Below are 16,972 nucleotides of genomic sequence, written 5' to 3' on the forward strand. Positions count from 1 at the left end.
GTCAAAAATCAGAGTTCAGGCTATTCCTGAACAGACTCTTCTGAAGAGTTTTCCATCTTTTTGCATAGCTGGAAACCAACACATTTCAAATAGATAGTAGACACATCACTGGCTACTATAACAAACCAATTCCTCACTGCTTTATTCCCTGCACCATTTGTACCATCCAAAACATGCATAAAAATACTATTTTGCTGTTTAAAAGTTGTTCCAACTTCCCAAAACTATGACAGACCAAGTGCTAAAGTACCAGAAAACAGTTTTCTGGCTATATTTATTATAGCAGAACTACAAATCACATTTCCAAATAGGGTGGTTTGAAAATACTGGGGGGTATTTATTTAAAACACGAGAAAAAACAGAGCTCAGTGAAATGCAAGTATTAAAAATAGAAGTCAGACTTTTAAACTATTTGACAAAACTATGTGAAGCAAACAGTGACCCCAGGAGCCACAAATATTGAAGGAAAAGCTCTTGAGGTCCTGGCAGGATGAATTTGAGGACATTTACAGGGACAGGGGAATACACACACACACAAAAACAAAAACAAAATAAACAAACAAAAAACCAAACAAAACATCCCCAAACAATAGAGCAGAGCAGAAATCCATCTACAATTTCTATAAAAAACTTTATTTTTTTTTTAAACTCTGTTGCTGATGGTTCAGATAGGCTCCATGTTGCACATAATGGGGTAGACCATAAGTCCATTTAAGCTCATGGGAAATCAGGTACTAATATTGCCTACCACAGCCACTGTCTTTCCACTGAACAGTGAAACATACCCTCCTGACAGTACTTCCTCTGCAATCCTTTCCATCTCTTGCCCACAACGCCTGCTAGTAAGAGGATAATATCTATAATCTTAATTTTTCCAATACTGGTGAAGCCTTCATTACATTTATGAATGCATGTCGCACCCTGGATCAAACATCACAATGAGTAAATCTGGACTTTGTAAATACGTGTGGCTGAGCCTGGTTTCTGTAACAGGCTCGCCCAAACCCAATTTTTCTCCAGAGGCTGCATCATTTCCTGCCCATCTTGTTGGGTTGCATGCCCAACTCTCTCAGTGCTTTTATGCATTGGCTGCTTCTCAGTATGGGTAAATGGAGAAGCGGGAGATTGCCTAAATACGCACTCCTAGCCCCTTTTCAACATCTGAGGAAGGATTAGTTGCAGGGCTTGATTTCTGCCATGGCCTGAGAGAAGAGCAACAGCATGACGTTTGTCCCTGGGAGCCAAGTGGCAGAGGACTCATCAGGGACGCCCAGCAGCTGTGCCCAGTGCAAGGCCACCAAGGGCAGGGACAGGCCCCTGGGCCTCCTGGGCACAGGGACTGCCTCGGGGCCAGCACCCCAAAGGCCTTCCTCCCAAGGATGCTGGGCGGAGGGGCGGCGGGCGGGGCTGCGCAGGGGGGGCCCCATCACCCCCATGTCACAGGGCCACCACCCGGCAACGCAGCAGTCACAATGCCCCGGGCAGGATAAAAGGCAGCATCGTCCCGTGTCCCGCTGCCATAGCTGGCCTGGGCGCAGCCCGAAGACATCCCAGAGGAGGTCCTTGAGGAGCCGGTGGAATTACTTGGCGAGGGCTGAGGGAAGAAGACCGGAGGCTGGACAAGTCTGCTGGAGGTTCTCCACTGCAAAGCCAGCTCCCGGCAGGGCCACCTTCAAAGCCCACCTGACAGATGGAAATCCTGCTTCAGCCTTCGGGGAACAGACGCAAGCCCCTCAGGAGATGAGGAGAACCACCAAGCCCTGGAGGTGCCCGAGGCTATCAGCTGGATAGCAGTGGCAAGAGCAAGGGAATGCCTTCTGGAGGAGCACTGCAGAGCTCACCGTCCTCATCCGCCACGGAGCCAGGGGCAGCAGCCGTAAGAAATGGGATGCAGAGATGGTAGATAACAAGCAAGGGGTCCCAGTGCTTTGGAGCAGCCACTGGCGTCCCACCAGGCGCAGGGAGGATTCTTGCCCCCGAGGTCGCTCAGGCCGGGGACATTGGGCCACTCTGGGAAGCTCCTGAGGTGGCTCCAGGGTGAGGGAGAAGAGGGCTTGGGCATCTGCTGGGAGGCGTGACCAGGCTGTGGGACGAGGAGGCAGGTCTTGCTCACGTGCTCAGGGAATAGCCGATCGCCAGCGCTGGGGTCAGGAAGGAATTTTCCCCCGGGGCACATTGGCACTGCTCCCCGGGGGTTTTTTGCCTTCCTCTGCAGCACTGAGCATGACCACTTGTCAGGGCTCCTCTCGTCCCTTTTGGCTGGGTTCCTGCCTGCTGCTCATGCACCACGAAGATGGCCTCTCGTGCCCTGCAGCTGGGGGGAGGAAGGCTTTTTTTTCCCCACGGCAGGCTAGCAAGTGTCTCCAGGGGTTTTTGCCTTCCTCTGCAGCGTTGAGCACGGGCACTTGCCAGGGCTGCTTTGGGCCATTTTGGCTAAGTGCCTGCTGCTCCTGCTCCACGAAGGTGGCCCTCGTGCCCCGCATCCGGGGGGAGGAAGCTTTCCAGACTCCCAGGGCGGGCCCAGGGTGGCCCCCGGGGGTTGCTTCTTGTCCTCTGTAGCATTGAGCACAGCCCCTTGTCAAGGGCTCCTCTGAGCCCTTTCCGCTCGGTCCCTGACTGCTGCTCCTGCGCCTCCGAGGCGCCGCTCGTGCCCTGCCTCTCTCTGCCTCTCTTGCCCATGGCAGGTTTGCAAAGGCGCGAGCTCTGCTCTTCCCTTGGCTCCATTTCCCCAGGGCTTCTTGCTTGTGCAAAACAGCCGGGGCTTGGAAGGGCTCCAGGCTCACTGCACCATCCGCAGCTGCCACTTTGCAGCTCTCCCTGCCTGCAACCCAAGCGCAGGGCAGGCACGAGAGCGCTTTTCATGCATCACTGCCCAAGAAGCACAGCGGCGGAGCAAGTTTTGGAAGGCAGATGTATGCTCGTCATCGATACGCGTCATACTTTGGAAAATACCCCACGGTACCACACACCTCTTCTTCGTCGTCGTCATCTTCTTCTTTTGTGTGTGGTCGGTCCTGATCCTCATTCTTCAATTTTTCCTTCTTCAGAAAAGAGGGACTGCTTGGCCTGTGGTCCTGCTGCTGCTTTCTGCAGCTCTGTGCCTTGCCTTTGCCAGGCTGCAAGGGAGGTTTTTTCAAGCTCAACTGAAGAATGCATCAGCCTGCTCCTGGCTACACATGTGCATTGTGTTAATGCTTGTGAGCATGGCTCTGAAACAGAGTCAGAAAAATACAAATAAAATCCTGTTTCCACTTGTAACCTTTGTGATTTGTGTCCTTGAAAGTGTTCTTGGAGCTGAAAAACTGCTGGCATTTCAAGCAAATAAGTCTCATCGTTATTTGACTCATGGTGAGTGTAGGGAATAGAACAGAACAGAACAGTTATGCTATGTTATGCCTAGAGTTATGGATGCCAAGCCATGACCAAGGCCTCAGGGCTCCATCCAGGAAAGCAGCTCTGCAGTGCAGGGCCCAGGTCCAGCCAGGAGACAGGGGCAGAGACGGGCACCCCTACAACATGGCTCAGGCAGGGACTTCAGTCGACCCCAGGCCCACCTGAGACACGTCCCCTGGGCCCGTGGCAGGAGACGGTGGGGCTGGGGTCCCAGGGGAGGCCGGTCCCAGCCACTGAGGCCTATGAGCGGGTCCAGGGCCCTGGCAGAAGTAGGCTTGCACTGCTCATAGGCTCTCCTGGGGACATTGATGGTTGGCCACTTTGGAGACTGAGTGTTGGGCCAGATGGACCTTCTCTCTGAGGGAGTCCTGCTGTTCTCAGGCTCTTTTGGTTTGGCATGTTTTTCCATGGGAAACAGCTCAGACATTTCTAAAAATGAGTACAAGCAGCAAAACAAAATCACCAGGAAATGAACAGGTATTGCTCACCTCAAAAAGATTTGCAGCCATTTAGTTGAGGAGCACGTCCTGCTTCAGACTGAGGGCTTGATCTTTGAGCCTCACCAGGGTCAGAGATGTGGGGTTTTGCCATCCTGTGGAAACCCAGCAAAACCAGATGAACACAGAAAACTTTCCAAAACTGCACTTCACACTTGCTGTTTGCAAATTTGTGCAGATGGTCCAGTTCTCTCGAGATGATCCACAGCTCTCACCCCCATCAAAGGTACGTGCCTCCTTCCCACAACATGACAGAGGCAGTGCCTAGGCTGGGACATGGTTATGGGTATTCAGTGCCTTCTGCTGGTCCAGGGCTGGGAAGAAATGTCATCAGAGATTTCCTCAGTGCGTACTGGTAGGGAAAGGAGGAGGTAGGAAGAAGAATACACTAGACTAAACTAGTTGAGTTGGAAGGGACCTACAACAATCATCTAGTCCAATTGCCTGACCGCTTCAGCGCTAACCAAAAGTTAAAGCATGGCATTAAGGGCATTGTCCAAATAAATGCCTCTTAAACACTGACAGGCATGGGGCATTGACCACCTCTCCAGGAAGCCTGTTCCAGGGTTTGACGACGCTCTTGGTAGAGAAATGCTTCCTCATGTCAAGTCCGAACCTTCCCTGACGGACGCAGCTTTAAGCCATTGCCACACACCCTGGCACTGGGTACCAGGGAGAAGAGCTCAGCACCTCCCTCTCCACGTCCCCTCCTCAGGAAGCTGCAGAGAGCCATGAGGTTGCCCCTCAGCTTCCTTCTCTCCAGACTAGACAAACCCTGTGTCCTCAGCCACTCCTCAGAGGACACACCTTCCAGCCCCTTCACCAGCTTTGGTGCCCTCCTTGGGATGCGTTCAAGTACCAAAATGATCATATTTTTATATATCTTGATCAAGTACCAAAGTAATCATATAGTGATATCAAATTGATTTAAAACTCTGAAAATTTGGAATTAAGTCAGCAAGGCAAATCAGCTCAATTTAAATAGCAGGCTTTAATCCTGTTGAATATGTACTTTGTGCTTATTTTTGAAACCACAGTTGAACTGTATCAGTGAATAACCACTGATAACAACACTAACAACTTCTGTGCAAAACTTACATTTCACTTTCACTTATCTTCTGATACTCAGGAAGATATAATATAAGGATGCAAATGCTCATATAACCTACAGTGTATGCACTCAGATTCCCATTGATAACATTTTGTTATCTTATAAAAAATGGCTTTCTTATTTACTGAGGTATTAATATTTCACTAGTGATTTGCTTTGGATGGCAGATGGACTATTCTATTTTATAAGGGCAGTAATCTAAAACTATGTTGAATGTACTGAATAGAGATGAAAAATAGTAAATTTACCCTTAAAATGTGCTGTATTTAAAACTGGTTTATTACAAAGAAAGTATAATCTGGGGTTTGAGCCTGAAGATTTTACAACTGTTAGATAAACCTTCATGCCTAGCTTGTAAGCACAGGCCCAAAGAACCAAGCAAGTATTTCTGCTTTTTAAACTTCCAGCCATTTTTTTTTGTTATTGCTTAGTTATCCTTCGGAGGTAACTATACTGAAATAAATACAGTAAAATGGAAAAGGCATTCTATGAGAAGTTAGGGCTATAGAATGCTATTTTATCAATTCAGAAAACTCTGGCTCCAGTCATTCTGCTAAGAGCTTCCCACAGTTTCAGTAACTTCATCTCAAACTTAGGTGGAAAATATGCATTGCTTTTTTTTGCTGGTTTTATCATATTATTTTATTTATATAATAACTACAGGCATTGCATTTTAATTTCAAATGTCATTTAACTAGATTTATGTTTTACGTTTTTATTATGTTTTTAGTTTGGTTTTTTTTTTTAATTAAAATCTGATTTAATTCATTTAACTAATTTTTGTCTACCATCCCTGAAATACAAACATTGAGCTGGCTTGGAAAAATGAAATCTCACATGGTGTTGCTCAATCCTGGAAAAGCATCCTTCATTTTCCAAATGGAGCCGTTTCCTATTTTCTGTTTCATTCAAGAAGAATATTTTCTCACAGAGTCATAGAGTCTACACCAAAAAAAACACTGGCCTGTGAAATGTTCGCTCTGCTTGACCTGGAGTAATCTGAGAAAAAGAAGAAAAAAACAGGTCTGTTCTGAATGAGGTAAAGCGTTACTTTGGGTTTTACAGACCTCGATCACTATTCAAACTCACTGTCTCTGTCCACAAAAATTGGTCAGAAATTCTGCTTTCTTCCAGTCTGGATAAAAATCAATTCTGGCACCACAAAATGGAATTACCCTCCTGCCAGCTCTGCCCCAGACGTGCTCAGGTTGGCCTTCATTCGCTGGGCATTTGTTCTGCGACAGCCAGACGAACGATGTGGTTCTATTTCTGCATCTGCACACTTCCACTGAACGCCTCCCTTGAACAGGTCCCACTCCTTGATGCTCCTGGGAGCAATTTTGTTGCATCTTCAATCAACAGGCATCCCTCCAGCTTTGCTTTACCCTTTTGCTGTGATGGGTTAGCAGTACGGCTTCTCTGAGAGGGTCTTAAATGGAATTTGAATAGACAAGTACCAACTCAAGAGGCTCTCTGTTGTTTTGCACTTTGACGAAAGTGGGTGAGAAGTGGTACATTTTGATGTGGTTGCCCTTTGTACTCTTTTGCATGGATAGGAATTACTACGTGAGGCTTAAGGTATGAAGACTGTTTGCTTTAGTCTGAATGAACAGAACAGTCAAAAAGAAAATAGCTGCAAGACATCATTTAAAACAAATCTGTTCCCTGACATGAATGGCTAAAAGCAGACAGGCAGATTGAACTGTGATTATTTAATGCATTAAGAATCAGTGGGATACGTTCACGGGATAGTCTGAGTTGTTGATATATCTTAGGTTGTGTCCTGAATTTCCAAAAGATCAGAGCTGCATTGATAGCAAGACATTACACTGCCAGTAATAACTACCTGACTATGATTTACTGCAGTTTTCTGCCTAATAAACAAGCCTTAACGTACTCAGTGACCAGAGCATTGCCAGTGATGTCTTATTATAAGCTATTGCAAAATGAATATCATTGCTCAAAAAAATCCTTTCAGCTACATGTGCAGAGGATACATCAACCTTGTAGTGTATTTTACTGATATGACTAAAAGTAGAGGTAAAAATTTCCCTACCCTTTCTTTACTGGAATTATTTAGTTTCCCCCCTTTTAGCTTTTTCCCGTATACCTGTGTTGTAATAAGAAAGGTTATCTGTGTTTTCCGAGTTATTTTCCACCAAAAAATTTAATGCCCCTTACTGGATTTTTTCTTTTTCTCTTAACTTTCTTCCTTGATGTGGGAATGCTGGTGAAGCGCCGACTGAGAGTGACAGCTCAGCCTCCTCCCTCCTCTCTCCACTCTAGACTCCATCCCTCCGGCTGCTGCCCAGATTTTGAGTGAGGAATTGCTGCTGCCTGTTCCTCCCCTCCCAGCCCTCCCCAGCCCTGTGGCGGTCCCCCCAGGAATCACCTCAGGGACACACCTTGAGGTATGAGAAAAGAGGCTGCAGCAACGGGAGCAGCGCAGCACATCTGGAGGAACGTCAGCAGGTAGGGCAGGAGGAGTAGAAGATGGAGGCACCACAGTCGCACAGAGGCAGCTGGGCAGGGACAAGCCATGGGCACTTGGTGGTCCTGCGTGAAGAAATACCTGCCAAATTGCACCCTAAAACACCATGGCTAAGCTCTGCTATGCACAGGGCTGAATTTCTGAGAGCATAGTACCTGCGAGGGGATTTGCAAACAACAAAATAAGGAACGCTTTTTGCTTTACCCTGTTCTTCCCTTCAAAATCCATGATGTTAGAAGACACTAAAAGAGGGCTTTTCATGTGAAGCATTGGAAGAAACGTGCTGCCTGCCATGGTTTTTCAAACTGGAAGGACTGCAGAGAAACAGACTGCATACAAGCACTTAGCAGACCTAATCATCTCAGGGTCGTCGGCAGATGTAGCCCACATGATGCTATGCAGCAGGGAAAAAGGTAGGGATATCTGCAGAGCCCCCCATCTCCAGTGAGAAGTTCACTGAAGCAGAATAGGAAAAAAAAAAAAAAAAAGTAGGTGCACTGCTTGATCTACACAAAACCTCATTATTTTCCAGTGAAAAACACCTCCATGCAAAGAGCTTCTCTGATGAGTGAAATCAAGGACATTGCCAAATGATTCATGAGTGTGTAACCTGGCTGCAGCTGACAGTAAGATGACTGTGCCTTGACAGGCTGGGATGACAGGCTGAAAGATGAGCTCCTAATGAAATCAAGCTCAAAAGCAAAAGTGGAGAAAGCTCTAATGGCTGATAAGTTAACACAAAAACTTAAGATATGACAGCACACGGGAGTGCTCTGGTGTGCAGTCATGACCTGCACGATCATGTAATAAAACAGGTATCTGTAATAAAACAGCAATGAGCAACAGTCTCATGAGCTCACAGAGATGAAGGTACCACAGCAGGACATGGTATTACTAGAGAAGCAAATGTTAGAACACAGCAGGTTTGCAGCAGAGGTGGATTGCACTGTGCAAAGCAAAAAGCATGCCCAGCGAGAGGCGAGATGTACATGAAAAACTACATATAAACCCATTCTGCCTGAGTTTGCTGCAGCTAGACTAGCAGACAAGATCAAGGCGTAAAGGGTAGAAACAGTGACATAGATAGTTTGGGTCTGGTTGGTTTTTACCATAGGGCAAAATAAGATAAAGACGGTGATAAGGCATTTGTAAGTCCCCATCTTAACAGGTCTTGAAGAAATTTCCGTAACATTCAAAATCTAGACACAAACAGATTTCAGCGCAGTAAAAAAAAAAGTCTAAACATGAACACTCATCTATGTGAACAAGACTAGGAATTTAAACAGTCCCCATATGCAAAAATGCTATATTAAAATGCAGGTACAGTCAATGATAGGAAAATGTCAGCATCCAGGCCTTTTCTATAATAAATGTGTATTTTTCATCAGTACTAGAAAGAAAAGTCTGAAAACTGTTGAACTCGATAACAGATCCACTGGCAGTGGAATTCATAAAATGAAATCTCACATCAGAGGAAACTGCGAAAAGGTGTCCTGATTCATTTAAAATCTTACCGACACTTTGCAAAGCCATGTTATCTACAAGTACTGCTAATAATAAGGAGCAGAATAAAGGAGAGATGTCAGCTTATGAGGGAATTGTATGTTTTCAAAAAGGCAGAGGAGTCATTGCTGTAGGTGAAAGAGAGAGAAAGAGAGAGACACAGGTATAAACAGCTCCTTAAGAACCTTGCAGAACAAGGATACTACTGCCTACCCAGCCTAGGACACCAGCTATAAATCCTTACATCAAATACAAAAACCAAACGCTGCCAGTGTGCCGCTTCCCAAATCATGGGAAGAGACTATTTGAATTAGAGCTATATTTGAATTACAGACTATATTTGAATTACGTAAGAGAAAAAGAAGAGCTAATAGTTCACCCACTGCTTCCTACTAAGACAGAGCTATCCCCATCCTATCTATTTGTTTCTGGACTGTTTTAGAAATCCAGAGTGACAGATTATTCACAAAGGGACATTATTCCTGACATTATTATTATTGTTATTCCTCTGTTGAGCTTCTTCCTTGACTTTTTGCTAATATTTAACCTAGCATTTAAAAATTCTTTTTACTTGTCTGTTACCTGAATAACACCCATGCACAAAACATCAGAAAGCCCTAATTCAGTGAATTAGTAATTCGCTACATTGAGGCAATCTAGCTGTTTTAGAGACACGTTACTGGGTTCTTTAGAAGTTAACCTTTATCAGGGAAAAGGGATGACTCACTGGAGATCAGGCAGGATGGCACCATACACTAGGTGTGGTAGATAGGAACATTAGTAGGCAGGTTGTGACATTTACAGCAGCAGCAAAATCAGAAAGTCAGCTCACACTAAATGTGATCTAAGATGCCCTGAGTATGAAGTTTTAGAGAAGTTTTTTGAAGTAGTAACCTGGACTAAGTAAGTGATTTTTATTAGACCAGGATGCATTTATTGTTGTAAGAGCTAGCATGCGTATCTGCAGGCTATTATTCAGAGCTTCTGATGATGGTATTTTTTTACTTAAATTATTGTTTTGAAGTTTCCCTCCTTATTTATCTGCATGCAGCTGGGCCCCAGTAAGATGCGTTTATTGCCAAGACATAGAAGACAAGCGCTAAGCCTGGAGCTCTGCTAGCTGTAACACCGAGATGATTCCTGCAGCTTTGTGGCCATCACCACACAGCAGCCCTGTACCTCCTGAGCCTTATGTTTTGTTCAAGGGTGAGAAAAAAACTGCCTGCTTTAATCAGTTTGGGTCAGCAAGAAAGCAGAAGCTACAGGTTGGAAGCTGTGTTTGAGTTCCCTTTGCTGCCCAAAAGATAAGTGCAAACAGGAGAAAGATACTATCGACGCTGGCAGGCCAGGAGCCAAACAGGCACTTTGGGCCGAGCTGCGGTTATGCCTACGTGGCCTAATGAGTTAGCCCAGTGCTCCACACAGGGCAGCTGGCTCTGCTGAGAAGCAGGGCACATCTGGCCAGATGAAATTACACCACAAGCTGGCCCTCGTGGTACCGGAGGTAGCTCAGCTGGAGCTGGCTCTGGTGTTTCGTACAGCACCATATTGTACTGCATGGACATCTCCTGCCTTCCCATTGCAAGGCTTGGTTCTTCTGGGTTAGGGCTGAAGTTTGCTGATAATACCTGTGCTATATCCCGTCTTTAAACAAAAATTCTAACAGGTCTCTCAACAGAGTCCTGTAAACCTCATTTAATTGAGCCTCTACAAATACCAGCTTGCAGCACTTAAAGCTTACCGAGTACCTTGCTATCTTTGTCAAAAGCCTGGAGTTATTTATTTTACTGGAGATCCTTGCTTCCTGGTATTATGTTTTATTACTATTGCACAGAGCATACGGCATACCTTGGGGAGCAGTAAATGCTACTTCGTGAGGCACATCAGCACATGGTTCTGCGAGTCTCACAGGAGACACCATCACAGAGCCAGACATCCAGCCAGGATCACCTTTGGTGGGTCACCTGCCAGCAAACTGTGAGGGTGCCCAAGGCCCCAGATCATACTACCAACCTGAAGGAACCAAACACCTCAAGTGACAGCTGAAAATATGTGTACAGTTCAGTCTTAACAACCTCGACCCCTCTACAGACTGCTGGAGGACCTGCAATCCCCGAAGTGCTTTCTGTAACTCAGCCCCACAGTTTTATTCAGATGCCATACATACTATTCGTTTTAAAACAGACAGTTTTGACATATGAGGACCATTTCAAAAACAGCCCTGGTCTACACAGCTGCCAGCCCTTGCCTTCCCCCTTCCTTGTCTGCTTGATCTGCTCTGGGGGCTCCAATGACATCCTCCTCATAAATAATGCCAGCTCAAGCAGCTCCTGCGATGTCCCCCAGTCCTCTTCGCCTTTCCCCTCATCCCACCTCCCGTGTTCCCATACTGTTCCTGACAGTCCTCAGTAATCACACAGTTAAATTAGACTCTGTTCCCAGCCCCCACAGAACAGAACAGGGTCTCAGGTGAACACTTGATCCCGAAATTACATCCACCTTCTTTCCCTCCTGGCCAGAGCTTCCCACACAGCTCTGTAAGTCCTCATACCAATAGCTAGTTTCTTCACTCTTTGGAAATTTTCCATTCCTCTGATCTCTAGCCCTCTGAAAAGGCCTTTGGATCAAACCATCTCTTCCAGGTTTCGGCTAGCGTGTTACAGTTAGTGACTCCATGCCTCTCATCCGCCAGAGACAAGCTTCAGCCTGTGTCAGCAAACTGAGCATCCCTCCTTCGCGTAGGAGCATTTTGCATTACAGCACTTTCCATAACAACTCCATAGCATCAGGCAGAGTTAATCAAGTGTACTGCAATGGACTTCCTACACCGTCCCACAGGAGCAGGGTGATTTCCAGCAGAAAGAGTAGAAAAACAGCTACTTCCAAAGAACGTGATATACCAACCTGCCCATGTCACACCTTATACTTCCCTTTTCATACCTCTGCATCTCTAAAACCGGCTGGGTTCAGGCTATGCCAAATACTATCTGAAAAACTCTTCTGACAGTATTTCTGCTATGATAAAGCAGTTTATTAAAACCACAAGAAAACCCAATTCAATACCTGTTTCAGATTCTACTTAGCAGATTCAAAAATTTGCTCAAATACAGCAGTTGTTGAATGGGAAAGTGGAAGGGTACAGCGGAGATTTCGACTTGCCAGTACTCCAGGAGTCAGAAGGGACCGGAAGGGCAGGAATTTTGTGGGAGGGCTCACGAGTTGAGATAAGGTCACAAACCCCACCACACTTGTATTCGAAACTTTGAAACAGGAGAGGGAGACAGCTGAGGGCTTTAGGATAGGATCACAGCCTGTGGTCGCTGGGAGGATTTCACAGGGCTCGAGGAGTGAAAGGGGGGAAAAGAACCAGTCCGGACAGAGCCACTTCCAGCACAGGCAATGGGAACTGCTAATGAAGGACAACGGGAACTAAAAGGAATGATTAAAAGCTCCAATATTTTATTGGTGATTTCGACATCTGGTTAAACAATACACGTTTGAAGCTTGACATCCAGTAGCTCTCATATACAAACCATCGCGGTACCTCAGCAAATTCACAGGGCCGAAGGAAAAGCCATTTGAATGCTGCAGGCTCCCAGGAGCAGGGCAGACAGCAGTAGGCAAAGAGGTTAGCTGGGAGGAATGGGAGGGGGATGGAGGAGAGCGCAGGATAGCCAGCTCTAGGCATCTGCCTTCCCTAGCTCAAATTAACCAGCTAATTTCCCCAGGTGCTCTCTACAGAAACAAGCTTCTCCAGAGGGTGATTCACTGCACAATGTTATACTGCTGCTCTACAGAGCTCCCATGAATTTATTCCTCATTTCTTAGAGGAATACTGCTCTCGCCAGCAACTGCAGAGCACGCCCAGGGAGACGTGGTGGCTAATTTGGATGCCTATAGATGGGGAGCATGAATCTCCCTTCCCTTTGCCCTCCACTCCCCCAGCCACCCGTTGTGAATTAGCGTGTAAACAAGTGGTATTCACCCCATATTCACAGCTGAGGAGTTTGTCAAGAAACAGGACCTTTCATGTGCTGTCATACATAGCAGATAGATATACACAGGAGATTCTAATTTCATTCTGAACTCACTTTTTCCCCTCATACAGCATCAGATGTGCCCAGGCAATGTCCATCACATTGGTAAAGAAGTCCCTGTGACTGCTCAGTAAGGTGTCCATTTGGGTGGACAAGTGCATGATCTTGCCTGCACAAATCTGCTGCCAACCTACGTGGATTTCAATCCATTGAAGTCAATAGGAGGCTTTTCACTGATTTTAACAGATAGAGTAGATTTAAACAAATTTCACATGCAGAGTTCACTCACATATCAAGCTCCAGTTGCTCCTAAAATCTGATGGATTTGGGAAAAAACACACAGTCTTTCCTTCCCTGTTTCCAACTGACTGAACTGTATCCAACTTCTGAATGAACATGATTTACCCAAAGGAAGACTTTTTCCATCAATATTGACTGGCTGTAGTTATGTATACATTCACAACATATATGCTCCTTTATTAAAAAATTGCCCAAGTGAAAACATGGAAAAAAAATGATGGTTCTGTGTTTGAAAGAACAACTGCACAGACTGAAGTTTGCTGCTATATTAACATAACACCGACAGATGCTGTAATTAGAAAGTAAAAGGTAAACAGAGGAACTGTTAATAGTTTTGTGCTCTGTTTAGGCTTCTCCTAAAACTAAAATGCTTCTTTAGGGAAGTGAAAATGTCTTCATACGTGACCCTGGGACTACTGTAAAATACTAAAGACCCATCCCCACAGGTGTCATATGCCATAACCACATGGCTGTATTTGCAAACTGCTCTATTTTCTACAGTTCTATTCTGATTTTATCACTATTTCTAACGAATTTCACTGTTTCCAGGAGTACATTAGTTATTTTTTTCTTAAAGGCAGGATGTATATTATTTTTAGCAGTGATACATTCACATGCTGAATTAGATACAGAACACAAATGAAGGACAATAATATGCTGCTTCCAGTACATAAAAAGAAAAATGTTTAGATTCAGTAGAAAGCAGGCAGGCAATGCTTTAGTTTAATGTACTATTCTAATCTCTGCTGGAAAAAGATTTCTGTGTTGGCATGGGGCAACAGAGAAATAAAGTGAGTGAACTCAACATGGCATCTATCAAGAGACAGGATATTTCTTCTGTTCTGGTTTGATACCAATACAGATTCTATTTGAAGGTAGATGATTTCCAATGTGAAAAAACCCAAACACCAAAAAAAACCCAAAAAACCCCAAACAGGCACAACAACTAATTAGAGCAAACACACAGACCACTTCAGGGCATCTGGAGGAAAAGGACAGAACTGTGGTGGCACAAGTTCTGCAGATCAAGTAAAGAGGTGGAAAACTCACCTAGAACTTCCTTCTAGCTAATATTTCTTTCTAGATAATACTACTAAATGAGACACATCTTGTTTTCAGATGTGTCTAGAGGGGGAAAAAAAACTCATGAGGGAGAATCATATCTAGTATTTGCAGTCCTTTAGGATCTACTCTCAGGGACATTTCCAACTGAATCACAGGGAAGCTTGTTGCTGCTAGGTTCCTATCTGCCTGGAAGGACAGCAATGCATCGGAGCAGGGTAATGTTGCTTTGTTCTGGCACAAACCAGAAGGCACGGGGTATAGCCCAGGCTCTCCAGCACACCCGCAGAGCCTAGGAATGACAACTAGTCAAAAAGAAGGTAATGAAACAGAAATAGCAACTGCTTGATGGCAACAGTCAGCTCTAGACCTACAGCCTTCCCGTCTGCCATGTTGCTCCTTCCCTAAGAGAAGTCTCAGGAACAGATTTTCTCTGGCTGTTCACAGTGCTGTTGGATCACCTCGGCAAGGTCGAGACACCGCAAAATTCGCCATTTCTCAGCAGCCAGCTCCTCCTTGGATACCTGGCCCAGCAGTTTTTTGGCAAAGAGGTTCTGATCCTGCATGAAAAGGCCCACAGCAGACCTTGGGGCTTGAGGGAAGTTCTCCAGGCAACCACTTGTGAAACAGAAGTTGATTTTCTTTTCACGTCTCATCCCTGGTCCCCTTTCTTCAATCCAAGTCAGAGGTCTAGTGTGAAGGAGTGGAGAAAAAGAAGACTATTTATGAAGAAATGGAATCAACAGTTCTAGTTTATGCTTTTTTTTTCTCAGCATTTACAGAAAATGCCCCAACAGATGCACCATTTTTAAATTTCACTCATTGCATATTCAGGTAACATGTTCTGACCAGCACGCCTTGTGGTTACGGAGTTGAACACAAGGTAATAGTCTTAACTCTGCCACTGCTTCATGGCATGACTTTCAGCACACCATTTAAGCTCTCTCCAGCTTGCTTCTTCCTACACACAAAGTGAAGCCAGCAATGTCTAGCCATCTCACAGGGAAGAGGGAAGTTTTATCTGTTTGTTGGTGGATGAAAAGTACAGTTAAACATCAAAATATTTTGTACGTGATTCAATCACAGCTAAACTCACAAGGCCCGCAATGTCTTGTCACTCTTCCAGCAAGAATAAATTTACATCACTCAGGTACATAATGATGACCCAGGTCCTACTGTGCAAGCTGAACACCACCCCTTTTAGGATGAGCTGGACAGATGGCAAGTTCACTCATGCAGACACCAGCATCCACGCTCTCTGAATGTTTCAAATACGTTTCTGTCTCTTCACTGGGAGCACTGAGTTGATCCTAGAGATTATATCAGAAGATGTCAATTTTGCCTGTTTCAGCTACATAGAGTCTCAGGCAGGTCTTTCTTAATCAGAGCAAAGTCTTGTCTTATGCCAACATGATAGCCACAGCCTCCAGGCCAAGCACTGGCGACGTTGGCTATTGACCGGCATAGCTCACAGGTCCTTGCACTTTCCTTCCCAACTTCCCAGTCTGGCTGAGGAAAGAGGAGCCATGGGATATGCTGCATCACTTCAGGGGTCAACAGACTCCCTGGCCCAATACTGCAAATGCCTGCAGAGGCTTTGAGGAATGGTCCTCAACACCAGTCACAGCCACGATCCTCCCTTCCTGCTCTTTTGTCAACTGCCTAAACCATGCCATTACCTTTCTGCAGCTCATTCATCAGCACTCACTACTGCCTGTGTTTAGAGGATGCACATTATTTTTCTTACTTCATTATTGATGGCCTTTCCACAGTCCTTTATGGCCCACTTTAGTCTGCCACTCACAAATTATGAGGGCATCAATAGCATGGAAGAATAAATTCTGTCTCCAAGTACTGCCCATTAAATCTTCAATATCATTAGATCTGGAAAGAAAGTCCTTGTCAGTCTACCCTGAACACATTCTGCAGAGCACTCAGCTTAATTCCACACCTCTCATCTTTTATGCTTTAGGATCCAGTTTCTATATTCACATCACTGTATCAATTATTCTTTGCTCACCTGTACTGCCACACGCACACCCTACAAATTACGCATGGCCAGATGAACCTGACTGAACAGAATAAAACAACTGGAGGGAAAAAAAAAGACCCAAATCACAGCCTGCAAGAATGCACCGAAAAAAGTCCTCAGAGGACTAATGAATGCAAAGACACCATGCGTTTCAGGAAGTCCCAAGGCTACGTGTCACTGCAGGCCAGAAGGGTGCTTGAGGGCCATAGCACTCGGTATTTTCTGTGTTCTCATCCTTCCCCAAGGTGCCGGCTATTGACCTCAGTCAGAGGCAGGCCGCTGAGCAAGCTGGGTTTTCCTCTGACTCAACAGAGCCGGTTTTATGTTCTTATGATAACAAAGAGCCACAGAGGGTTCAGGCCACTGTAATTTAAAGCTGCTTTATCTCAGGTAGGCAGGTATGAAGAAATCAGCGGGCAGACATAGGCAAAGATCTCCACCATGTAACAGCAGGGAGTCCACGATACGATCCACAGGGGTGTCAACGCAGGGTCACCTCCCTGGGGTGATCTAGAGCAGATGCACACCAATGATCAGACTCAAGCG

General features: G+C 45.4%; 1 protein-coding gene across 11 annotated transcripts in view; it reads right to left on the reverse strand.

Moving 5' to 3' along the window:
- Positions 1-273: 273 nt before the first annotated feature.
- The window catches only part of BLVRA (biliverdin reductase A), a 54,173-nt gene continuing 37,474 nt past the window's right edge, over positions 274-16,972 (reverse strand). For 9 of the 11 annotated variants that reach the window (XM_087766592.1, XM_087766586.1, XM_087766531.1 and 6 more), the window contains one exon: positions 12,432-15,084. In XM_087766592.1, the coding sequence (XP_087622718.1) occupies positions 14,811-15,084 (274 nt within the window). In that variant the 3' untranslated portion in view covers positions 12,432-14,810. Of the gene's footprint in view, positions 3,210-3,881; positions 3,986-12,431; positions 15,085-15,119; positions 16,937-16,972 lie in introns of those variants that run through there. The other 2 variants (XM_087766543.1, XM_087766536.1) reach the window with 2 other exon arrangements.

The sequence above is a fragment of the Nipponia nippon genome, unplaced genomic scaffold (assembly GCF_047370975.1).
Source record: "Nipponia nippon isolate SJK-2023a ecotype South Korea unplaced genomic scaffold, ASM4737097v1 scaffold_1, whole genome shotgun sequence".
Classification (NCBI taxonomy): domain Eukaryota; kingdom Metazoa; phylum Chordata; class Aves; order Pelecaniformes; family Threskiornithidae; genus Nipponia; species Nipponia nippon.